This window comes from Gordionus sp. m RMFG-2023, chromosome 3, assembly GCF_954871325.1.
Source record: "Gordionus sp. m RMFG-2023 chromosome 3, tfGorSpeb1-WG-v2, whole genome shotgun sequence".
NCBI lineage: Eukaryota > Metazoa > Nematomorpha > Gordioida > Chordodea > Parachordodidae > Gordionus > Gordionus sp. m RMFG-2023.
This window is the reverse complement of record NC_088777.1, coordinates 5,550,741-5,578,118: the sequence shown is the minus strand read 5'-3', so window position 1 is coordinate 5,578,118 and position 27,378 is coordinate 5,550,741. Positions and strand designations below refer to the sequence as shown.

The 27,378-nt window shown below is 26.6% G+C and overlaps 1 protein-coding gene across 1 annotated transcript; it reads left to right on the top strand.

Annotated features, from left to right (window-relative positions):
- The first annotated feature begins 2,984 nt into the window (after window positions 1–2,984).
- LOC135926006 (putative uncharacterized protein DDB_G0282133) lies at window positions 2,985–8,143 on the top strand. Its single transcript, XM_065461640.1, has 11 exons — window positions 2,985–3,026; window positions 3,338–3,554; window positions 3,627–3,815; window positions 4,076–4,887; window positions 4,990–5,398; window positions 5,585–5,788; window positions 5,880–6,007; window positions 6,310–6,508; window positions 7,033–7,127; window positions 7,437–7,626; window positions 8,031–8,143. The coding sequence occupies exons 1-11, from the start codon at window positions 3,024–3,026 to the stop codon at window positions 8,060–8,062; spliced, it is 2,478 nt and encodes an 825-aa protein (XP_065317712.1). The 5' UTR covers window positions 2,985–3,023; the 3' UTR covers window positions 8,063–8,143.
- The last annotated feature ends 19,235 nt before the right edge of the window (window positions 8,144–27,378 follow it).

Sequence of the window (27,378 nt, the reverse complement as noted above, 5' to 3'; positions counted from 1 at the left end):
AGAGTTGTTAAAGGATCTAGATACAAGTATCTAGATATAAAAATGTGGTATCTGTATCTAGATAGATTTTTGATTAAATAATCTGTATCTAGATATTATTTTAGACGTTGTATCTGTATCTAGATCCATTTAAAAAGTATCTTTTAACAACTCTACTAAAATCCATGAATAAATTAAATGATATGTTTAGTGGAATATTATAAACTTAATTTATGAGCTTTATCCTTTTTAAATATTCTTGGGTCCATATCTTTTCCTAATTAGTTCGCTGAGATTAAAGACCAATTGTTTTAATATCATTAAAGTATTAACTGCTATATAGAAGTAGGGAATTGGGGTGGGGGTTTGTTAATATCTCACCCCTCTTCTCTAAGAAAATTAAATAATTCTCTAAAATTTGAGTTAAATACAAAAGAATTCTTATTACAAAGTTATAACATATTTTTACCAAAATTCAGCCTTTGATGTCCTATAACTTTTATAGTGTGTATGATTATAAACCCATGAATAATTTCAATTAATAACCTTAAATGACAAATTTCCAAGCTCATTAACTGATTCATAATTTTAACACCGATTATTATAACTCTAAGTTAATTTTATCTTCTAAATTTTCCCATTCTTATCACAATTCTATATTGCCAATCAAATCTCGTCAACTTTATATAACCTATATATATTTAAAGTAATTCTTTTCCTATCATTTTAAAATATAGAAATTTTGCCTAACAGAAACAGATTCATCTGTCCAAAGCTTTGACAAAATTGCCCCACAAACATCATAAGTCGGAATTATTTTTAATATTAAAAAAACTCACCCAATAATATCCAGAATAGAGGGGTGAGGATTAAATTTGGAAAATTCTTGTCAAACCATGTCAACATTGTAAATAATACCCTAAACCCTTTAGATAATTGGAAAAATATTTATACCCTTTCATATTTACCAAACTATCAAAGTAGGCCATCTATCTGCATGCATTAAAGGTAAAATTGTGGCATAGATTCTCATCCGGTAATTTCAACCCAATCAGATATCACACAATTCAGCTCCCCTATAGACACATACAAAGCAAAATCTCAAAAAATTTCATGGTGTGAATTATGGAGTCCATTAATTTTATCATCAAATAATAATTTTGCACCCAACAATCATGCAACACTCAGTGCATTCTTTAGCAAACATCCTACAATCATTAGAACACATTTACACCTTCCAAAGATAGTATATTGACTAGATTGGAAAATAAATCTAAAATATATACTTCTTAACTCAGTAAAATCAGAATTTTTTAAAATCAAAAAATTACCCTTTCTAATTGGTTAAAAATTGAGAGAATCCCAATCGCCGATGGATGATTCAGGAATAGTCCTTATTATAGATTAATTCACCACATATATATTCACTTTTTCTACCAGAATAATTTTGTCTATTCAAGAAAAAGATTTTTAAAAATTTGCTTATAAATTTTTGTGACACTTTAAAAAAAAAATCTACGATGTTTAAGCTTAAGCTATAAAGGTAACCCGGTATAACCATTTTTTTTGTTATTATTGATAAAGCATTGTGTTATTATTGGATTCATAAATTTTACATTGAGGAGACCCAGGGGCTAAGAAGTTGGGGACAGTTTGGTTCCTGCGACAAAATAAAATTCAATTACCATAGTTTTCGTTTGGAAACAAGTGTTGGATTTAATTGTTATAGTTTAAAATAAAAATTAATTAGTTATGCTTTATTTAATCCAAAATTGTAATATATAGTCATCATGTATAGTATTAGTATTAACATATGAATTAAGGAATATTTATAACATATAGTATGATAGTTTAAATCGTCGATTATTGTCAACCGATTTTTTTTAACCCCTCTATTTATATCATCTTTTTTTATCAATTTAAATCAAATTTCTTTATATTTGTTAGACTCTTCATCATAGATATATATATACTACAACAGGACTAACAGCCGAAATAATTTAATGTTAAAACGAAAATATTTTATTAATGATTATAAACGATTTGTACAACTTTTAAAATTGGGCGCAAAAAGACATTGTTTTAATGTCGTTTTGTTACAAAAATATCAAAAATAATCCTAAAAAACGAGTAAATAAAACAAAATCTAGAACGTAATTTTTTTTTAAAAAAAATGTAAAATATTTTAGAACATTGTTAAGTAGTAACCCGGGTCTGATCGTTATCTATATTATGTAGTAGCAATTTTAAATTTATATTTTTAAAACATTTTTATCAATTTTTTTAAAAAAAAATTAAATATTTTTACATTTTTAATAATAATATATACATATTAAACTTTAGGAAAATTCTAATCTCGTCAATATTTCCTGTAAAATGTCTATATTCCTTTAGAAAGGTAATGGAGGCCAATAAAAATATTTAATATGTCGTTTTTTTTATATCTTTTCCATTTTATTTTATCGCCTGCTAACTTATACGCCCGCCCCTTTAAGTCTTTTTCTTTTAAAAGATTTTAAATATATATATTCTATTAACTTAATTAACGGAAAATTTAAAGATTTTGTGTTTTAAATTAAAATAGTTTTGAAAACAAGCAATTTAGCAAAATAATCATTTTAAAACCTTAAAGCAAGCATTTAACAAAACGTTATTTTAAGTTTAGTAAATAGATTTTATTTTTATCAAATCTAATGCTTTGCGTATTGAAAAAAATAATTTAGTTTAACACTTTTAAAAGAAAAATTTGAATATTCAATTTTAAAACTATATATTTTTTTTTTATCATTAACAAAAAATAATTTTTTTTCATTAGCTTATAAATTCTTTTTCGGAATTTAAAAAAAGATTATAAAGAAAAGACATTATAACTTTAAATAATTTAAAATTATTAAGTTAATATATTTACATTTTATTTAAATATAATTAATCTCAAAATTACTATAATAACCATTATTCCTTGAAAACAGGAGCCTTTCCCAACATAACGTTTGTAGAAAAAATATCTTAAAAATTATTCGACTTGTAGTACCGCCTAATTAGTAATGGTAAGTAATTATAACTATTCATTCATTATCATTGCTAAATTGGGGATCTCGCCTCCTAGAAAATTATACATGCCACGGATGTGAACGCTTGTATTTGAATTGCCTGGGATGATTAATGATATTTCCTCCATTTTTCACGATTTTTTAAAAAATAACTCAATAAAAGTGTTTACTTCCTTATCATCTTCTTAATAAAAATTTTCAAATGCGCTTTAAAAATTTTCTAGGAGATACAAGAGGGATTTTCAATTTTTAGCGATTTGAAACCTATCCAATTTATATGAATTTAAAAAAAATTATCAAAAATAAAGTCCGAGTCGTCTTGCGACGTAAAACTTGATAATCTCAAGAAGATGAACTGCAACTTTCAAACTCATTCTCAATCGCTAGACGATTTGAGTAGCCAGTCTAACCTCATGCCCAACTCACAAATATTGGAACGAATCAATAAAATGTTGGCTGATTCCTCTCAATCATCGTATGGGGTGTCCGGCAGTGGCTTAGATGTCAAAAACAATAGGGAATATGGTGAGATTTTACGCGACACCCTTATCCAATTTTCATTTAATTTTACCAATTTTTTTTATTATCTTGTTTTAGATCCTACTAGCAAATTTAGATCCAATTCTACTTTAACGCCCTCCGTACCTGACGTCAGGGCGGAAGTAAGCAAAAAAGAAATGACTTTGAAAGAAAAAATTATGGGCGCTGAAAGAGAGAGCGGGGGCGAGGATTACAAGAAGGAGAACAACTACTTTTTAAATCACGCATTATTTAATAACCTTCACGGTAATTAGTTAAGTCTTTTCCTTTCTTTCTTTCTTTCTCTCTTTCTTTCTTTCTTTCTTTCTTTCTTTCTTTCTTTCTTTCTTTCTTTCTTTCTTTCTTTCTTTCTTTCTTTCTTTCTTTCTTTCTTTCTTTCTTTCTTTCTTTCTTTCTTTCTTTCTTTCTTTCTTTCTTTCTTTCTTTCTTTCTTTCTTTCTTTCAATCTCTCTTTCTATATAAGCTATATTCATGTTTATATTAAAATTGCACAATCATCACCAAAGATTTGACGCTGTTGAACCAAATGTCATCCAATTTTTGCGAAAATCCTCCGAGCCAAACCCTGAACGGTAATCACGTCCATCAAAAGAATCCCGAAAAATTTTTGCAATCCATTCACAACAATTTGTTTCCCTCCCTTTTGAACAAAATTGAATCGTCAATTGATCCAAGTCGATTTAATTCTCGGGATGATTTTAACGGGACTGGCAAAAATCTGTCATCCTCATCTCATTACCCAAATCTCGATTACAACTCGTACGATAACAACACTTTGATAACGCAAGAAATTTTAAAGTCCTTGCTGACGGCTGCCAGTTATCCTCACTCCGAAACTTTGAGCTATAATGATGGCGTAAACAAAACGCAATCGTACCCCAATAAGGTGAGTTACAAAAGACCCATATTGGGAATGAACTCTAACCATACCTCGCCAATAGCGTCCATGAAACATAAAATTACCGGCGATTTCGATAGCTTCAAATCGCGTTTAGATAATCCGGATATTTCTAACGAAGATCGCGCGAGCAAAATAAATTTCTTGAAAGACCTGCTCAAGCTTCAATGCGTTAGTGGCGACAACGGTACGTGTCTTTTAAGCGCGCCAAAGAATGATAACGATGAGAATGGTTCGAAAACCTGCGTTACGAATAACCAATGTCAGGACAAAAATTCCAAAATCGATAGCATAATAATTTCTTCTCCAATCTCGGACAAGTGCGCTAAAAATAACGACTTCGAAGGGAATCAAGAAGAAGAAAGTTTTTTGAGTAATGGAAGCTCCTTCGCGTCGGACACCGAGCTCTGCGCGATATTGGTAAATCTTCATATCGAAAATTAAATATTTTTTTTTTTTTTAAACCAATATAAATTATCTCTCAATTATTCTTTATTTAAATTGTAATACAACAAACGTAAGAAAAATTTATCCATGAAATCTTCATCCTTTTCCAATTGGTCTTCCCTGAGTGGTAACAGCAGTTTCGAATGCAACAAAGTAAAAAAACAGAATAACTACAACAATTACAACATTACAACGACGACCTATAACTCCCGAAGTAATAACGAAAATTTGGCGAGCATGTATACCGAAAACTCCCAGGACAAAAGGATGACTTTGCTCAACTCTTTGCTCTACGATTATAATTCCGCAAACAACGGGGGCAACGATATGCAATTATCCAATGGCAATCATTTAGACGGCAATCCTTACAACCCTAATTTCGTTCAAAATCAAAACAGCGCTAGCGATAACGTGGTTATAGACGATTGCGGATCTGATAACTATTGCGTTGAACGGATAGCCAAGTTGTATAAAAACGCGGCATGTAAGTTGCGACCATACTATTTTATAATAAAAAACCTAACTTGATTGACGGCTTAGTCCGATCACTTTGATAGGTCAGTTAGAATGGTCAAAAACTTGAGTAGAGATGCTCACCGAAACGGCCTCTTATTAAAAATTGGAATTTTTATTTTTGGTTTTTATTGAGTAAATTGTTTCTTTTTTAAAGCTATTTGTGACGCAACCTATACTTGGAGTGGACAATTACCTCCTAGGGTCTACAGAAATCCAGTTTATTCGACGAAAATATTTTTGGGAGGTGTTCCGTGGGATATAACGGAACCCGGTCTGATAAACGCTTTCAAACCTTTTGGAAACTTGAGGATAGAATGGCCCGGCAAGGAAACTTTGCATCCTCGATACCCACCCAAAGGTTTACCCCTTTTTTTCCTATAAATTTTGATTCGTTTAGTAAATACGTTCGGAAAATTTTATATAACGATAATTCAATCATCAACTTTCAGGATACGTCTACATAATATTCGAATCGGAAAAATCGGTAAAGGCCCTTTTGCAATCCTGCACGCACGACTTTTCTAACGGTGGCGATTGGTATTACAAAATTTCGAGCAAGAGAATGAGATGCAAAGAAGTATTAGAAAATTCTAGATTTTATTTTTATGATATATTTCAGTAACATCACTATGGAGGTGGGAAGAGACACAGAAACTCGAGCCCCCTAATTTAAACCCCCCCCCCCCCTAAAAAAATTAGGTTTTTTTATATATAACACTCAATAAAGAATAAATTAGTATAATGTTAGCTAAAATAAAAAAAGGTAATTTTTAAAATATTAAAAAGTTTTTTTGAGCCCCCGTGTTATATTTCTACACAATATTTTTTTCAAATTATGTCTCCAAATTTTTCTTTTGCAAAAAATTTGCCCTAAAACAGGTTCAAGCTATACCGTGGGTTATAAGTGACACCAATTTTATTAGGCAACCTTCCCAGAGATTGGATCCGTGCAAGACGGTATTTGTGGGGGCCTTACATGGTTTGCTGAATGCCGAGGGCTTAGCGTGCGTTATGAACGATTTGTTTGGGGGAGTCGTTTACGCGGGGGTGGATACAGATAAGTTCAAATATCCCATCGGTATATTTTGATTGTTATTTATCCCTCTTGGTTCAATCGTAATTTTGTGCCCCATTAACTCGAGCCTGCTATAATTTGGTGATCTGCAATCGGGCCTAATTTTTCAAGCCGGGCCCTATCCCCAAATTTTTTTTTCCCGAAAAGCCAGACCCCCCCCGAAATAAAAATAGATTGTTAGACCAAATAAATTATTTTTCTTTATTATTGTAAATGCTATTTGTCCGTTCTGCCCCGGCCCGAATTTATTTAAATATAGTAAAAAAAAAGAAAATATTCTATATACGAATAGAAAATATTAACCGCTTGTTTCTTGCAAGAATTTAAAACAGTCCTAGCTCAAATGGACGGGTTACGAGCCGGGCCATGATTTGCACGTCTCTACTATAATTAACGAAATTATTTAATGCAACTGGGAGGAGATAGTTATTTTTTATTGAATGATCTATACAATATTATAAATTTATTCGTAGGGGTTGTTGTTATTAGTTAAATGAAATGTCAATTTATATATATAAATTTGACAGGATCAGGAAGGGTTACCTTCAATAACCATAAGAGTTATATGAAAGCGGTATCCGCCGCATTCGTGGAAATCAAGACTCCCAAGTTTGTCAAAAGGGTACGATTTATATATATACTGACATTTTGTTATCAATTTTAAAAGCGAATTTTGGCTGGATTCATAGCGGGATGAATCTGATCTGACAGGATTTAACAGCTGAGCGAGCATGAAAATCTTTTGATTGAGATAAATATTTTTATTTATTAAAATAGATTATCCTTAGAAATCGATCGATCGGATGCCACTATGAATCCAGCCTTACCACAATTGTCTTAAGTTTTTTTTGTTGGACAGTTGTATTGATGCTACATAACTCCATTTGAGTCTTAAAAGCGGCTAACTCAGTATTTTATCCAATATTTTCAGGTTCAAATAGATCCTTACCTCGAAGACGCATTTTGCAATGTTTGTAAAGTTAGGGCCGGCATTTACTTTTGCAGGGACATGGTGTGCTTCAAATATTTCTGCGAGAGATGCTGGTATTATCAACACGAGTCCAACAATTCTTGCATTCTTTCGAACACTCATAAACCCCTGATGCGGAACAATAAAAAGGGTAATAATCTTTATCACGTTTGTTATCGAATTGTAGACTTTGTGGTTGTTAAACGGCTCGTTTTTGAGCCGATTCTTAGAAATGGCTAACTCGATATTTTATCCAGAAAAAAATACTACGCAAGCCTGAAGATTTTGTTTACAGAAGACGCAAGGATCTAGACATATATTATCTAAATCCCGAGAATAAGGCGATATTTTTCTGGCTAAAATATCGAGTTAGCCGTCAAAACGAGCCTTTTTTAACATAGACTTATTATTAAGAGTTTAGCTACTAAATATATTTATTTAATCTTTTTAAGAGGCATAGAAATAATTTGGGTTTTTTTCAAGGTTAATTCTCTAACAGCCAATCTCTGAAATTATTATTTATAACTAATGTCTTTATTTACTCATATTTTACAGAGGAAAACAGCATAAACATGATGATGATATGAAAATACCAATTCTTTACCAACCGTTTTCATATCATTTTGTATCACCTACACGTTCGAATTTTTTTGCCATTTCTTTTTTTTAGTTAATTATTATAAATATATATAAAATGTATATTTATTTATTTTTTATCCCAAATTTATTTAAATTAAATTATGATTATATTATACTTTTTAAAAAAATTTAATTTTTGGCTATTTTAAAAAAAAAATTAATTTAAAATAATTGTGTAAATTGGAGAAATTTTTTGGCCAATTTTAAACGATATTTTATTCCTACTTATAAATTTTATGGCACAGAACGATTCCTAAAATGCCGAGAATGGGCTCAAAATGATTATTATACATTTTCTGAAGTTTTTTTTTAAAAAACAAATCATAACTTTTTAATTTGCCAAAAATATAGTGAGTTTTCCATTCCACTAAACAAGTTTATCACTATATCCATTCTAATGGCTCAAAAATATTTTAAATTGTTTTTTAACCCAAAATTGCATTCTTTTTTTGTTTTTTTACATTATACTAACCATACAAAAAAAGTTTTATATATAAATATATGTCACATTTATATACTATTTACAAAATTGCATCTTGATTTTTAGCGCCAATTTTATCACAATAACTTATGTTTATAAAAAAAACAGCAAAAATAAATCAAAAAATATCATTCACATTTGAAAGGAAACGCCCCACAAACTTATTGGGTTTCTTGGTATAAAAAGATGGATAATTTTTTAGGCTTTTTTTCATAATTTTAAAAACATTTATAATTACGATATTTTAATCCTAATTTAATATTTTTTTTGCCATGTTTATTCGTTTTAAACAATTTTGTTAAAATAAAATGAGATGAGAAAGATTTGATATTATTGTACTTTTCAAAAAGGGTATAACTTAACTATGCTATATTGACTAACACTTTACTAAATAATAAATATGAATATGAAGTTTGATTTATAAATATATATATATTTTTACAATTCGCAAATTATATATTTTGTAATTTTTTTTTAAAAAAATATTTTAAGCCTCGATTGAATTAACAATTTCAATTTTTACCAAATTTTTGTATTTTAAAAATTATTTTGTAATATTTTATTTTTTTCGAAAAATTTTTTTATATGAATTTTTAGATTTGTTTTATAAATTATTTTATTTTGAGTTTTTTTCGTTCACTTGTTTTTGTAAAAAAAAATAAAGTTGATTTAAAGGTTCCATTTTATTTGACGTCATGTAACTTAAGATTATATATTTATATATGTTGTATGGGGATTCGGGATTTTAATCGCTCACTAAAGACGATTTTTGGATTTTAAAAATCTGATTTTATAGGAATTGTATTTCAGCATATTAAAGAGTATTCGAACTGTAAATTTCAAGCAATTTTACCATATTTATATTAATTTTTATATGGATTTTTCATATAAATTAAAAAAAAATTACTAAAATGTCTATGGCTGAAATTGGCTGAAATTTATAGGGTAAATACCCTACACATGCTAGAACACATTTTAAGTTAAATCGGATTTTAAAATTATTTGAATGGGTAAAGGATTTAAAATCAAGAGATCCAAATAGGCATATATATGTGTTAGCGTCTTATTCATTTTTTGCGCGCTTTTTTTTAAAATTAAAATTTTGATTTTACCGGAAATGTTTTGTATCATGTTTTGAATACCTCCTACCCTATAAATACGAGACAATTTCGTTATATACTTTTGAACTTAATATAATTTATATTAGTTTTTCCATAGATTTTTTATATAAATGACCCAAAGGTTAATGGCAAAATTATTTAATTCATATGATAGGTATTCTCAACATCCCGGAATACCCGACTTTTAAATTTGAAAAAAACGCGTTAAAAAACTGATTTACAGTTGAAAAAATAACACATTTCCAGGAAAAATACATTGACGCTTATCTATAAAATAGTATATATTTATAATGTATATTTATTTTTTAATTATAAACTATAAAAAATTGCTAAAATTCTTGTATTCCAATATTCAGTAAAATCGTAAGATAATAATTAAGAAGTGTTAATAAATGAAAATAATAAGTCAGGCTGAAAATAACGGTTAAATAAATTAGAGATAAATATAATATCCGCACAGAAAGGGTATATCAAACGGAAACATGGGATGGGCCACAAAAAGCAGGGGAGATCTGGGCAATAGAGCTGGGTGGACTCTTGATAAAATGACCTAAGATTTGCTTATTATGGCACATTCCATGTTTTCAGATCTTGTTTGCTCTTTCGGTGCATATTATTTTTATTATCTCATTTATTTTATCAACCATTATTTTCAGGTTATTAAAATCCTTACATATTATTTTCATTTTATTTAATAACATTTCTTGGTTATTTTTAAAATCATCGAATTATGGAGAATCTCCAATCTAATTTTTTTTTATATTTTTGGTTTCTTCCACTTTTAGTAGATATTTAAGATCGTTTATATATATTTCCCTTTCCATATATTATCATTGTTATGAATATAAGATATGAATTAGTATCAATATCATGATAATTTACTCTAAAGGTGATTAAACCTATAATTTGATATTATCTGTGTTGAAAAAAATTCATACTAAAATTTTGCGATAATTGGCATATTTATGGCATTCAATATTTAAAATATCGTAGCGATTTTATAAAAATAATATAATTATAAATTAAACGGACAATTGAAAATTATGATCTATTAAAATTTATTTTCGAGATATTCTTCAGCCTGCTTCCATTTCTATAAAATTTTATATTTTATTTATGTTTTTGCGTAATTAATTTTGATAAATATTTCTTTCCTCAATAGTTGGTATGCCTGATTAATATCTTACATATCAATTCTATTGCAAATAAGTAAATTAGACATCTATTTCTTTATAAACAATCTAACCGAAACGGGTCTGACTTAAGTTTTAAAATATATTTTTAAAAATTTAGCAAGAAAACAAGACGCCCAATGTCTTCATTTGTTTGTAGAATGATAGTGTAAAAATATTTCTATATTTAAATAAATTGCTTTTGGGACATATAAAAAGAACAATCAAATTGTACCAAGCTGTGCCGGATAAATAATTTTATGCGCTATGCATATCAATATTACAAATTTTACTTTACAGGGTAAGTTATTATAATAAAAACAAAAAGTTAAAAGAATGAAAACAAAAAGTTAAAAGAATGAAACAATATGTGTCTTTATTTTTACATAATACTTAAAAAATAAATGACGATTCATTAATATATAACAAAACAAACACTACAAAAATACATATGGTAAAATTTTAATGTAATTTTTTTGCATATACAATTTTTATAAACTTTAATTTTTTTTTTAAAATACAGTTTATTTTTCAAATGTTTAATATTAATATACGACAAATTTTATATAGTAACACAAATAATACAAATTCATTTACATCAAATCATTATTCTTTTTATTCTAATTCACAAATGTTTAATATACGACAAATTTTATATTGTAACACAAATAATACAAATTCATTTATTCTAATTTATTACCTAATATATCTGCTACAAATAATATCCATATTATCGATTCTCACTCTAAGTGGTGATTCTATTATTGATCCAGCAAATTTAATCTCGGCAATTCCAAGAAGGAAATATAAAAACTGGAATAATGAAAAAATAGATATAGCAAAAAAATTTTTATCTGTACCTGAGAAGGAGCAAATGAAAATGAAAGATATCGCTAAGTATTTAGATAAATTAAGACGCGAAACATTTCCCGAAATCATCGGAGACCCTTTGAAAGATTATGTGATTGGAAAGCGAGGCAGAAAAAAAGACACATTCAATATAGAAAGAAAAATTATGGAACTTTTAATGGCGAACAATACATTAACTATTAAAGTTATTATAGAAAATATACCTCCAGGATTTCCTAGAAATGAAGGAACTATAAGGAAATATATTTTAAAAAAATAGGATGGTCCAAAAAACGTGCAGGAAAGAAATATTGATAGGAGGAACGCACCGGGCACAATCAATATACGACAAATTTATTGTACAAAAATATTGAATATTGCCAGAGAAAAAAATATTTTTCTTAGACGAGATAGGCATAAATTTACATGTTGTACCTCTTTACGCCTGGGCACCATACAATGTTACTCCAACTGTTAAAGCCCCACCATCTAAGGGTAAAAATTTAAGTATATTATGTACTATGGGAATCGAAGGTATAATACTTTATCGCATCATCGAGGGAGCTTATAATAGCCTGCTATTTCGAAAATATATGATAGAACTAATTAATATCATACCAAGTGATGCAGTTATTGTTATGGACAATGCATTGATCCATAAAAGCCACCTCATTGATAGTTTTAAAGAGCAAATAGAATATTTGCCACCCTATTTGCCGCAACTAAATCCAATAAAAATTTCTTTGGGGTATTAAAAAACATATATAGGTATCAATCCCCGACCAAATACAAGAAACGAAATCGTTCATAATGTAACATCAATTCTTAATGAATTTACTATTCCTTATGACTTTTCAAGTTATTATAATAAGATGCATCAATATTTGGAGAGTGGTTATCGAGGACAACCATTGGATTAAGGTAAATTTATAAAAATATAATTTATATTTAAATATATTTTAAAGGAATATAGAAAATCGGAATACATAAAGAAAAAAAGAAAATCACCAATTTTTTATAAATGCATTTTATCTGTTTTTGTTATATATTATATATTTGATCGTCATTTATTTTTTGAGTATTATGTAAAAATAAAAAAAACTTATGGTTAAATCTTTTTAATTTTTTGCTTTTATTATATTAATTTACCCTGTAAATCATTTATTTTTTATATAAAAATTTGATCTTACCGAAAATGCATGTTCCAGCAGTAGATACATATATTTTTTTAAATAAATCAAGATAGAATTGAAGAAGCCACATGAACAATATGTATTCTTAAATCTCGGATTTTCGGCCATGTGTTAGTGTTACAATTTAGAAGAGGATTTTTTTTAATTTTTTAAATTAAAGGTAAAAAAATTTTCCTATCATAATCATTGAATACAACATTGAAAGTCTTATCTAAGCTCCGACAATTAGCATGGTGAATTTCGTTTTAACTAAGAAACACTCATGCTGCATATAGTAAAATTTATATTTCAAATAATCAATTATAAACATAAATCCAACAATTAACATAATGTTGTTTAATTAGTTTAGGCATGTATTAAAAAAATATATTTAGAACATTTAAATAAACTCAGCGTTTAGGAGATCGAAGGCGTTCTTTTTTTGGTAAATGAACATAATCGAATACTCCTAATTTTAGTAGGGATCCCGCAAGTAATATGGATCCTGATGTCGACGCTTCCACGTGGGCATTAGGGAGTCAAAGATAAAAGATATATATATATATAGGAAAACTAGGAAGTCTACTATAATAAGAATTATTATTCCTATTCCTGGATCTCAACCTCTTAGATTGTCAGATATCCTTAATTCCGATCATGATGTTAGTTTGAGTTTGCGGTTCAGAGATAATAAAAGTAAAAGCAACGGCGCTTGCTACTGATTTTTTTATCTAAAAAAATGCTTACAAATTTCAGATTCATCTTTCAAATTAAGGGTATATAGGATTCATTCGTTAGCCTTTTGAAGAGAGGTATTTGGAAGTTATATATTATTTAGCTTCGAATATGCTTGTTTTCTCGAGAATAATAAGAGCAATATAAAAATATAAATATATATACTTAATGTTTCACTAGAATAGAGTATTCTTTACATATCGTTCTTTATACATTTCAATAAGAATACTTGAATTGTATACTTCATTATATTTATCTAATTTAATAATGCCAATTTTTTTATTAGAACATGAAAATTCTAATCATGATTACAAATATCTTATTCATCGTCATATCCTTAAAGATTCGATGTTTAATCTCCAATATTGGTACAATTTATTTTTTTTTAATTGAAAAAAATAAATAAATATTTAAACCTAAATATTAATGATATTATAATAGATGATAGTAAAGAAAACATTTACCGTTTGGATAAAATACGAGAAAGGTATAATGATTAATTTACTTTTAGAAAACTTGTCAACTTAACTTCTCTGTTACTTTAAATGTATCCGTAACTATTTTTATTATTAATTTCGATTTTTGTAGGTATAAAACCTTATTACATTCCGCTGTTGAGAAAAGGGGCTATATTTATGGATGTTATGAAAAAGGAAAACATTGTTGTGGAGGTTACAAATGCTATGGTGAGAGACCTCTATGCGCATGTTACATTGGTAGATGCGGATGCTAGTAAAATTAATTTCAATACCGATATATATTTTACCTTTTTCTTGTCATTTCTCCAAATGTTATTTATTCAAATATGATGTGATCTTCTTCCCCTAAAAAAAATAGAAAGATAAGAGGATGGAAAGGATGATAATAGGTTAAACTAGCATTCTATAGTATAGATGAAAATGATAGTTTTATAATTATAACTCATTATTTAAGTTTTTATATTTTAATTTTTATAATTGTGCCATTTAGTTTATTAATACAGGCAATGATCATGATCAGGCTATTCGTTTACTATCTCAAAATTTGTGTAAAATATCTTAAATCTTACAAAGTTGTTTGAAAGACACTAAATAATTTAAATTTATAATAGTATTTTCTAAAATTTAAAAATCAATATTTTACGAAAAATTTATTCCAGTATGTTTAAAATATCCAGGGTTGTGCATTTGACTGGTAAAATACGTTTCGGTCAATTGACCGATATTTGACAGGTCAAATGGGGTCAAATTCAAATATATGTTTTTTTAAGTTAATATTAACTTTATTTTGAATATAATAGTAAAATGAATCTATAATATTAATTTTTAAAATTCATTGTCATTCAATAACTAACATGTAGCTATCTGTAGCAGAGTTTTGTTCTGATCTACATTCAATATTATCATTTTCTTTAATATTTTTTAATCAATTTTCCTGATGTCTTAGATTTTCAATCGATTTCTATTTTCATAAGAATATTAACCCAAATCGACCTATTTCTTTCTAAGGGAGAAGTAGAACTAGGAATTGTTAGTCTCTTAATGGGCAGGATGGACAAAGTTTAATCTATTAACTAGGTCGGAATTGATTGTTTCTGGAAATTACTTTCCACATAATTTGCTATATTAAACATGCTGTTTTTGCTTCTGAAATTAATTATATCACTTAAAATATTTTGGTCATCACGACCTTGTAAAATAGCTAATTCTTGAATTATATCACATACTTGTGAGTTTTCCTCTTGATATTGTGGACACAGAAAATAAGCAAACATCGTTTTTCCCTTTTTTAAACATATTTTTAATTTATTTTTCCTTTAAATTTTTTAGAGTATTTGACCGTATTTGACAGGTCAAATTCTTCTAGGGTCAATTGACCGGTCAATTGACTGAATTTAACTGGTCAATTGACCGACTTGCCAACCCTGAAAATATCTATCCTGTAAATTTCAGACAATTTAATCATAAAGTTGGCATTAAAAACATAGACTGATGATTGGTTCATTAAAATTTATCAGAAAGTGTACACGCGTTTGAAGTTCGCTCGCCATTTAAAGGCATTTAAATTACCTTCAATGGTTCTACTGTAACCAATGTTTACACTTATTGTAAATTACCGTTAATCCACGTTAGTTTCTAAAGTCGTTTTTGAGAATTGTACGGATTTATTGAAAGATTAATACATTGTTGATAATATATTATACAATCCCCTAAGGTTATTACATAGGATATAACATATCAATTCTATTTTTTTAAAAATATTATTTATGCGTTCTTACTGCTATATTATTTTAATTACATATCCTTATAACATTATTTTCTTAAATTTTTTGTTTCTCTTTCATGTCCGAATGTTATAAATTATAATTTTATTAATTCTCAAATTAATTTTCATACAAGTAGGGTTCATTTCCTTAATTTTTTTAAAAACTATCCTCATAATATCATCTTTGTCACACCAGGTCTTCTATATTTTTTTTTAAAAGCGCTAAGAACCGTGCACATTGTTGCGATCGCCATCCATGTATAGAGGGAGAATGTAAATGTTATATGGGCCGTTGCGAATGCTGGTACAATTTATTTTAACTTTAAGATCTCTCTATCTTATTTTTTTTTGGTCAATTTGCTCAAATCTTAATACTCAAGATTTATATTAAAACCTTCAAAGGAGGCATGATACCACCTCTATAATTTTTGTCAATTACCTAAAAAAAATATATATTATGTTTTAAAATGAAATATCAAAAAAGGAATAGCAAAGCTATAAGTATTCGGTTAATACCTTTTTATGCATAAAATTAATTTTCATATTATATATTGATAATAGTAGCAAAATAATTTACCGTTCGCTTAATTGATAATTCGAATTTTTTTTCGTGTGGCTATGCGAAGTAAAATTATATATAACATAAAATCAGTGCTCTCTAAAACACCCTACGACAATGCTACCGAGTCTCCCATAAAAGATACCAAGATTTCTAAACCCCCGCCTTCTAGACTAGCCCTCTCTTTCTTCATAAACAAAGAATTCTTGGATCATATACTGCTCTCTAATGCATAATTTAAAGTTAATATATAAAATTTTTGACTCTATTAGAAAATTTCTAAATATAATCTAGCTCGGGCTAACTGAAATAAGATGCGCGGCAATTATCCATTAATCCTCGAAAAATTCTAATAGATATTATTTTTTTTTCATTATAGATAAAATTTTCTCCCTCAATGAGTACTATTCTTTGAACATTTTTCTTCAAAGATTTTATAAACTAGGCTATTAGTACAATTATATTTGAAATGAATGGCATATTTTTATAAGTCTTGTCTGGAGGTTTAAATTTTCTCATTATATAGTCAGATTCATCTCATGCTATAAATGTTAAGCCAAATTTTAAGTATTTATACAATCGCATTGAGTGTCTATCAAAATTTCACATAAACCTAAAATTAGAAAAATTATTATATCAAAAACAATCTTTTACTATCGGATGCAAAATATTTGATAAAATTTCATTTTTAAAACAGAGTTATAATCATTTATAAAGTAAGCTAAAGCTTAGATAATTTATCAATACTTTAATAAAACCTATTGATAATTAACATCAAAATATTAAGCACCATCTATATTCATTTTAGGAGTAAAATAATTTTATATAAAATACAATGATAAAAATAACAATATTATTGTTAAGAAAATATAATGAAGAATATTGATATTTTTAATGATAATTATAGCTATAATTTTTAATGAATATTATAAATTACTTTGCATTAATCAATGGCCAAAAATGATCATTTAAGAAAATTTATTATTTATATCATAATGATATCAGAGTTGTTAAAAGTTACTTTTTAAATGGATACAGATACAACGTCTGGAAAAAATCGATTAAAAAACGTATCTGGTTACAAATGTATCTGCATACTGATACAATTTTTATTATATTTATATACAGGTGTATATTTTTGTTTTCGAAGTGACTCTTATTACGAGAGCCCGAAATACGTAAACAACATTTTTATGATTTGTTCTCATTCAATTCGAGCACCATAAAAATATAATTTAAAAAAATGTCAATACAACTTATTTTTATAGTTCTTTCTAGTGTTGTTAAACTATCTAACTTTAATCAACTATGAAAGAGTGTAGCCATGTTTTTATTCTAAAATATTCTAAGCAATCTTCAAGTTGAGACTCACCTTAGAGGCTTAATTCAATATTTTAGGCTAAAAGCTTGACTAAGCTAAAATATAGATGGTCAAAGTTAGGGATAGGTTCTAAATCGCTAAAACAAAAATCGCTAAAAATTGGGAACATGGCTTATATCTCCTAGAAAATTTTTAAAGTAAATTTGAAATTAATATTAATAGATACTAGGGGACTAAACACTTGTATTTAAATCGAAAATTTAAAAAAAAATCGCCAAAATGGAAGAAATATCATCCAAAATCCCAGTTTTGGGTATCAAATTGGGAATATGGATGATATTTCTTCCATTTTAGCGATTTTTTTTAAATTTTAACTTTACAAGTGTTTAGTCCCCTAGTATCTATTTTCTGTCCACGAGTTATATATCATTCACAATCATTCGATGGAAGAATAATAATTTAATGAATACATATATATTTTTTTGTTTCAATATTTTATATAAATTTTTTTTTTACTGTAATAGTCTTAATATTTTTTTCAAATATATTTATTTAAATTAAATGCTCATATGAAATAAAATGAATTTTGCATTCAAATATTTTTAATATAAAGAAGAATTAAATAAAAGTATATCAAAATGTATCTTAAAAAATATATAAAAAACAGTTACAAATACTTTTAAAATGGTAAATTAGTACCGATACTTTTTATGAAATATATATCCAAATAAAAATACCAAATTTTTATATCTATATAGTTTAACAACTCTGTTAATTAGAAAATTAAATAGTTACTTTTTCCTTTATACCCCTTTTTTATGATTGATATTCTATTTAATATAAATGGCTTAAATATTTTGATGTAAATTGTTAATCAGAAATTTGATTTTATCTAAGACAATCTAATGATATATATGTGAATTATACCTATTATTATTTTATCATAATATGATTTTAAAATGATACTTTACCTTATATCCTTCATATTTAATATTGCTCATGGACTTTTTTTCAAAGAGAGGATTGGCTATTTGATACTTTTATAATATTATTTGTTTTAATGACGTTTCTGATGATGATTTTACCATATTAACGGCTGAATAAAGTTAAATTGTTTGCCAAGATGGATCGATTTATCATTAAAACCTAAATCTAAATTAAGAAAATAGAGTCGTGATTTGTATTTTCCCAAAAAAGACCCTTTTGACCTTACTGTAAAGGCGCATATGAATATACTATATACTCAAGATTTACAGTAATTATTCTAATGTAATTTAATATAAGATCATGGATTTGTGAATAATGAGTTATCTATTCATAATAGATAGTGCAATAATTTATTATATTGCAAAAATATTCCAAAAATTTATTTTTAAAGAAAAGGAGAGGGGGGGGGATACTCAAAATAATTATGTTGTCATTCAATCAAAATGTTTAAATATTTTAAATATTTAATTTACTTATAAACTTGATATCATATGATAATGTTTATATTAATATTTAACATAGCATAATCCCTGCTGATATTTATAATTCCATCAGAAATATATAGAAAGTGCTTCAAGTACCCTATCACTCTTTCTCACTCCCATCAAATGTGCCACTAATAAAAAGTGGCAATTTCTTTGTAATCAAAATACTAAATTACCCCTTCAAATAAACGAGCCAATTTTTTGTAAATGTTTGTTAGTAATAATATAAATGAATTTAATATGGAAAATATACGTTTACAATTATTTTGAAGGGAGAAAGATATTAGCAATGAAATATATCCACTTGTTGTAATGGACCAAAGGCTGACTCTTTAAAATTGAACAACGAATATTAAAATTGAAAAATATATTTGAACGCCGAAGTTTCGTTTATAAATAATAATAGTATTTTATATTATTATATATATACATATTTTATATATATATATACTAAATTATATTATGTTCTGGAAACATGCTATATTTTGAGATATAATTTTTAAAAAATGTCGAATTATTAGTGTTGAAGCATCTTATTAGGGGGGGGGGGGGGCAAGGAATCAAGCAAGCCCTAAAAGCAAACTTCTATAAAATTAAAACTATTTGATAATTCTTAAATAAAATTGTAAACAATATTAATTTTTTCCCGAAAATAAATTTCAGGAAAAAATTAGTAAATACCCGGGTAAGATTGTTCCTATGCCTTTTTTTTTGATCAAATAAAGTATAAATTCATAAAAGAATATAATATCCTTTGTATAATATATTTGTTTTGTAATATTTGGAAAAATTACTTTTTAAAGGTTTAATTTCATAATGTCGCCACATATAAGATTTTTATATGTGATGCAATATTTGAATTAATAAAAATTCTATTGCCGTCAGGGATCGTAACTGTAACAAATATCGATTCGGCTCAGATAAAATATAAGGGATAAGGTTTCATGAAAAATAAAATTTGGGTTCGGTTTAAACCTTTGCGCAAATAACATATTAGAATTATGTATATATATAAAAAAAAGAATATTATTTTAAATATTGTCACTATTCTCTAAAAAATAATAATATTAAGGATTCTCTCCTGTCAAACTATGTCTATAAAGAGGGCTTGGATAATTTTAGCCCCTGCTTGGTCGTCAAATTTTTGGGATATTATACGACTCGAGATAGCGAAAGTGTGTTTATTTTCCTGCAATGTGTTAATTTTTTTTCAACTTTAACTCATTTATTGAGCGTGATTTTTAATTTTTTAAAAATCTGATTTTTCTGGGAAATAAATTTTAGCATATTTAGAATATTTTATGAATTGCAGACAATTTTTGCCCTCCTAACCTTTGAATCATTTTTTAATTTATAGAAAAAAAAATTTATAAAAAAAAAAGAAATATAAATTAAATTAAGTAGTTCAAAAGTTCATAGCAGAATTTATCAGAAATTCATAGGGTACGTATTCCAAAACATGATTGTAATACATTTCTGATAAAATCAGATTCTTAACCGCTCAAAAAATGATTCAAAGTTAAAAAAATAAGACATTGCCGGGAGAAACACATCGCCTCTAACTTATTTAAACACTTTAGAAATTAGAATCGATCAACGCTTAAAATTATAACGTAATTTCCACAATTTTTTATTTATACCTTATGATGGAATACAGAGATAAGTCGCGAGAAAATGTGGTTAACTTTTTACTTAATATTTATAAGAAAGAAAAAAAGACTTTTGGGACCAATTTGACCCATATGTTGATAATAATTATATGCATGTAGCAATCAAACATATAGAATGGGGTAATATTATAATAGGAAAGGGGGAAAAATTTTTTTTTGATTATCAAAACTATTAAAGTTATAAACTGTGATCATCTGAAAACTCCCATTATTACCAAAGAAGTAGTATCAGAAACTTCTTATCAATATAATATATATTTAATTTCTCTCTGTAGAATGTTTTTTTTAAAATCGATTAATATATAATAAAATGAGACTAATTAAAATCTAATGTCACGCTATAAGATTATACAAATAAAAACATATTTTGTAAAAAAAAAATAGTTATTTTATAAAAAAAAATTATAAATTACACAAACACAAACAATATTAAATATACAGCTGACGTCTTTTATTTTCGCGCTAATCGCTTTCCGCGGAATATAGGCGGGATGCGGCTGGGAACCCTTTTAAACAATCTGTAATTTACATCGCCCTTTGTTAAAAAAAATTATGTCATATGAAATATAAACTTAAAAAAATTGAATAATCTCATCATATAGCTTGCTCATTATTTTTAAATATTGCTTTTTAAAAGTCACATGATGGCCCGCCTTTTTCGAGACTTAGTAAAAGGAAGACATTATTTTCTCACGTCATCTGATTATAGCATAGAAAAAAGATATATTTTTTTGATATAGTAGTTCCTGAAAAAAAGGTTACAATATGAATTAAAAAGATTTATATGTTTCGAGATAAATTTAAAAAATGAATCAAAATTTATGGGCTGTATTGTGTTCTATCAATCTACATGTATCAATATATATTTTTTTGGCAAAATCAGATCATAAAAATTTATTTTAAAAAAAACGCTATAGATAAATGATTGGTCTATTTACCAACTTTGAATCCTTTTATTTAACGCGTTTCTTGAATTTTTACAATCTAATTTTTTTTTCTCTATAATTCTTTCCAGGAGTTGTATAGTATGATACATATCCTATATAAATTTCAGACTTTATAAGATATTAGGCGCCCTGGGAAATAGAAGTAATGACTAATTAGGTTATTTGACTGTAACATATAATATAAATGTTTTTGGAAACATATACTGGCCCTTATAAGGGCCTTTGGAGGTTAAGGAAACAAATGGGTAAAACATTGTCTCTACTTAATTTGTTTATAAATTCGCGTAATACAATTTTCTTGTATTTTAAATTTTTTTTACTCTTCAAAGTTTTTGTCAAAATTAGAAAGCTAAAGATATCAAAGCCATAAAGGCCAAGATACCCACTTAAAAATCTATTCAAGCCATTCATATAGGGAGGATGTTTTGAGATTTTCATTCGAAAAAAAACTCAAACTAAACCAAAAATTTTTTTGACCCTTTAATAATTGAATATAATATTCAATATTTTATTATACCTGGGACTCGTACTCATTCCTTAGCATATCTACCCAATTATTGTAATTCTCGTTGGCTCTCTTGAAACCCCGGATAGGATAAAAATAATTCTATAATATAAAATATTTGTATCATATACAATTATATATTCGTAAAAATATTCCAATTCTAATTTTTTTTTAGCATAATCATTATTGAAAAAATTAATATTTTTATAAATAATTATTTAAAATTTTTGGAATTTATAATTTTTGCATGATAAAAATACAACCGTTTTTAAAATATTTTGCGAATTAGTTATTCAAATATCAATAGGAAGGATATTATATTATGCTCTAATAATGAATAGTAAAAATGTGTCATTTTTTAAGATTTTGAAAAATAGAAATCGCGAGGTTAATAATCTATGAATATTTAGAAACTGAGAACTTTTAAAATTTGTAGGTAAACCAAAAACTTATTTTGAAGTTTCTAAGAAATAAAATTGGTATGCATATGGTTGAAAATGTTTGTTTGGTTCATTCTAAGTGGGCAAGAATTTTTCAATATAAACTTTTGGGGAAACTCAGTAAATTTAAGAAAAGAATGCTAGAAAGAATTCTCTGGAGAATATTAAGAACTAAAAACTACTATCATACACTTATAAATTGAATAATAATAAAGCTATTACTTATTACTTAATATGTTACAAGTACTGGGGTTTTACACTTTAACATTTCTGACGTTAATTTTAAAGTTGATGATGATTTGATAAACAAAAATAAAATCTTCTATAGATGTGATTTTTGATTTATTTTTAAAATCCAAAAAAATTATAGAAAAATTTTTATCAAAGATTTTTTTGTAAAAAAATATTATTCACAGCGAATTCGAACTATTAAATTTTCCATTTGTTTTAAATTTTAATGAAATACTTCTTGTTTTACACTATAAAAATAGTATAAGAATAAAATATTTTTAAAAACTATATAATTAAAAATACATTTTATGATAAAGTTCCCAAAAAGAAACCATAATTATGTCTAAAAATTTCAATTTGAATTTTTTGGCGTAAGTTATAAAAATCCTCTGGCTTAGTATGTAAAAAAAACCGTATTTTTATTGCCTAGATTTTTTAAAAAATTTAAATGTTAATGGCGAAAAGGTCATTTGTAGAAGTAACCATTGGAGTGAATTTTGGATAAAAGTTAATTATCATTTAAAAGTCGTAATTTTTACTTGGGCTATACACATCCTATCCACGTACAAGGATTGCATGATAGAAAAAATGATCAAATATTTTGTGAGATAGATAAAATATGCTACGTTCATGTTTATTATTGTTATGATTTTAACTTATAACAACTCTTTATTAAAACTTTAGAAAGGTAGAAAGATGTAACTTTGGAAGAAACAAAAAAATTATTATATTATTTTTTTTAAAGAAATCCAGAAATAGCGACAAAATCTTATTTTATATATTATTATAATTTTTCGGGTTATATGTATCCTTTCGTTGTTGATTTTTTTAAAATAATAATAATAATGGTTTAGCTTTAGATTGTGTTAATTAATATCGAATCAAAATTTTATGTATATATTCGCAAAAGAAATGACAAATCATTTTTTTTTAAATATACAGTTTAATATTCGCGCGTTATTAAGAAAAATTTTTATTAACAAAAAAAAGGGTGAGAAATCGATTAAATGTTAATTAGATTTAATTTATCTTATTATATTTCGAAATATTTTAATTATTATTAAATTAAAAATGATTTTGCAAAATATTCTAATATTTACATAAATGAGAGTTCATCTCTTTGTTTCTTTTTTCCTTTATTCTTTTTTTTTTGTGATCTCTTCTTTATTTTCCTTTCCTTTCTATATCATCATGGCAGTTATTTTAAGAAAAACTCAGTATTGTTAAACCGCTCGTTTTGAGCCGATTTTTAAAATTGTCTAACTCAATATTGCAAGCCTGAAGATTTTGCCCATATAAGGAACATAGGTCTGGACTGGCTAAAATATTGAGTTAGCCTTTTTAAAAAATCGGTAAACGAGCCGTTTAACAATACTACCTGACTCATACTACCGAATGTATTCTTTGTCTGTATAAAATTTGCCACATCTTAAATTGGTTCTTGTTGATAATTTTTTTTTAAAATAAAAATGTATTGAATGGAAGGAAATATAATTAACCGCTTAAGGTCTCATTTATGGCAAACGCGTTTTGTTCAAGTGGTGCGGTTATTTGCCATTGGGTTGTATCGAGCCAATAAGTAGATATAATTTATAAATACAAAGCTATGATAAAATTTGAAAAATATTTATTGCCAAGGTTTATTTCAAAAATTATTATCGCTATCAAGAATCAGCTACGATTTAGACAGCAGTACCTCACCTCTTGAACAAAACGTGCTAACTATAAATGAGGTGTAAAATCCCTATTTTATTTATTGATCATTATAAAATGTTTTTTATATAGTGTAATAATCTACAGATAATTTAAAAGAATCACATATCATCACTCTTTATTGTACTTTTTTTTTAATAATAGGGATTAATCAGGATTTGAAGTAAATTAGATATTAGTTTATCGTAAAATACGCCTATAATATGCGCACAAATTGAACTTTTCAACCGAATTCGTATCCTATATTGTGGTGTCTAATTGACATTATCCTGGTTCTTAGGTGCTTAAAATCTGAAACCAATTCTATCACATTATCATCAAAGTTAAAGGGGTCTGTGTTAGATGTAAATATATTGGACGCAATTAATTATTTAGTCGTCGAGTAATTAATTTTAATCCGTATTCATAGCAATTATTAACAAACAATGACAGTAAATTTCTTAGTTTGTACTCAGAGTTTGTTAATATGCATACATCATCGGCATAGCATAGAAAATTCAGAGAGTTGTGTATAAGATAGCGAGGGTTAAGAGCATATTCTTGTTTGAAGGATTTATTAAAATATCGTTCATTATTACATTAAATAACATAGTTGATAGAATGCAATCTTGTTTAAGCCTACTGTTGGCTTTAAATGGTTGTGATTATATGTGATGTTGTGGTACTACGTAATGATTGTCGCACATTATTTTTATTAGCGAAATTAGATGCTTATCTATTATGCCATATTTAATTGCTAGACTGCAATTTTCCATAGATAACGCCCAGCAATGAATATTTCGGTTTCAAATCGATTATCAGTCAAATCCATATTTTTAAATATTTTTTGGAATAATGTTTTACAAGCATATAGTTATATAAAACAAAAATGAGCATTTTTCAATTAATATTACTAGCAAATTTGGTCGTTCTAATATTTAGTTAGTGGTCGATTTTGAGATCGGCATTTGGTCAAATCATAATATTTTTTCAGGATAATGCTTATTACCTAAATGTACACGTATGAACCAAAAATGAAGAGATTTTGACCAATAACGCCAGTAGTGTGTGCCTTACAAGTTTTCTATTACTTTTCGATTCTAAACTTACTCATTAATTAAATGTTAAAGAAACCTATCTTCTTTTAAAAAAAATTAGACTTTTTTACACCATAATATAAAAAAAGCGCTAACCAATAATCATTCTGGTTTCCTAAGATGATATATTCATATTTTGCATTTAACGCTCTCTTATGGATATATATTTGATAAATTTTAAAAATAAAATTTTAGTTGTAATAAGCTAGTATATATATTTTCTACCAATAATATTAAATAAAAATAGAATTAAAAATTATTTGATATTTAATCTCAATTTTTTATTAAATAGATTTATGTATATTAAAAAAAATATTTCTGAAAATTATTTAAAAAGAGATTATATCAAATTATTTTAAAATAACCCATCATTTAATTTATATGTAATGTTTTCCATTTAATGCATCATAATATCGTAGCATATTCTTTAAGTTATAAAATTCGAAGAATATATAAATATTTTTGTATAAATATAAGAATAAATTTACAGGGGATGATTTTATTTTTGGATTAAAAGGAATAGATATTTCCTTATCAATAATAATGTATGCAGTAATGTGCAAGTTTGTATGATATTTTCAGTAAGTGGTAATTTCGTAACCATAGGACCATGATCATCCATTTAGCTCTTAAGATTCCAAATACACATTTCACTTGTATCCTTGCAAGAGATAGAGATATCCTTTAATTATAGGCCTCTTGTTGTTGGGTGAGGTGAGGATATCTTAAAATAATAATGGAAACAAATTTAATATATAAATAAAAAAATACTAATAAAATTTTAAATTCCTGATAATTAAAATACTGGACATTTTGATTAAATAATAACCAAAATAATATGTTTAATATATTATATAGATATGATATAAAAGTCAATATATATATTATACCCTTATAGGATATAAAATATGTCACAAAAAAATGTGGGAAAATGGGATTTAGTGTTGTTAAACGGCTCGTTTTGAGCCGATTTATAAAAACGGCTAATTTAATATTTTAGCCAGAAAAATATTGCCTAAGCCTTGAGATTTTGCTAATTGATGTCTAGACCTTTCTGCCATATATGAGCAAAATCTTCAGACTTGCATAATATTATTCTAGATAAAATATTGAGTTAGTCGTTTTTAAAAATAGGTTCAAATCGAGCCGTTTAACAACACTAATGGTATTGGAATTAGGCAATCTTTTTAAAGGAGGTAATTGAATGTCTCCCTTTTCATCATTTTATATATTTTGGAGTTGGCAAAAACTCCTCCATCAAATTCGATACCGGAACTTCCAACATCAACAGTTACAAATTTCCCATTTGCATCCACAATTCCTTGTTTTTCCAATATTTAAATCATAATTTTTTAAAAAATTATCTTTTTGTTATTATCTTTTTAAAAAATTATATTTTTATAATTATCTAGGTTTAAATTTATATTCATTGCAATGTCTAATTAATGTTGAAATATTTAATTAGTAAAATAAATTCATAAAACTTGTAAAACATCAGAGAAAAAATGTTTGTAATTAGAACCCACACCCAGAATGAGGTGGCTTTCTAGGCAGTG

Bases quoted from the DNA above. Each gene is read 5' to 3' on its own strand.
- LOC135926006 (XM_065461640.1), top strand. The intron at 4,888-4,989 runs GTAAATCTTCAT...AACAAACGTAAG, and splicing joins CCGAGCTCTGCGCGATATTG to AAAAATTTATCCATGAAATC. The intron at 7,627-8,030 runs GTAATAATCTTT...CATATTTTACAG, and splicing joins GATGCGGAACAATAAAAAGG to AGGAAAACAGCATAAACATG.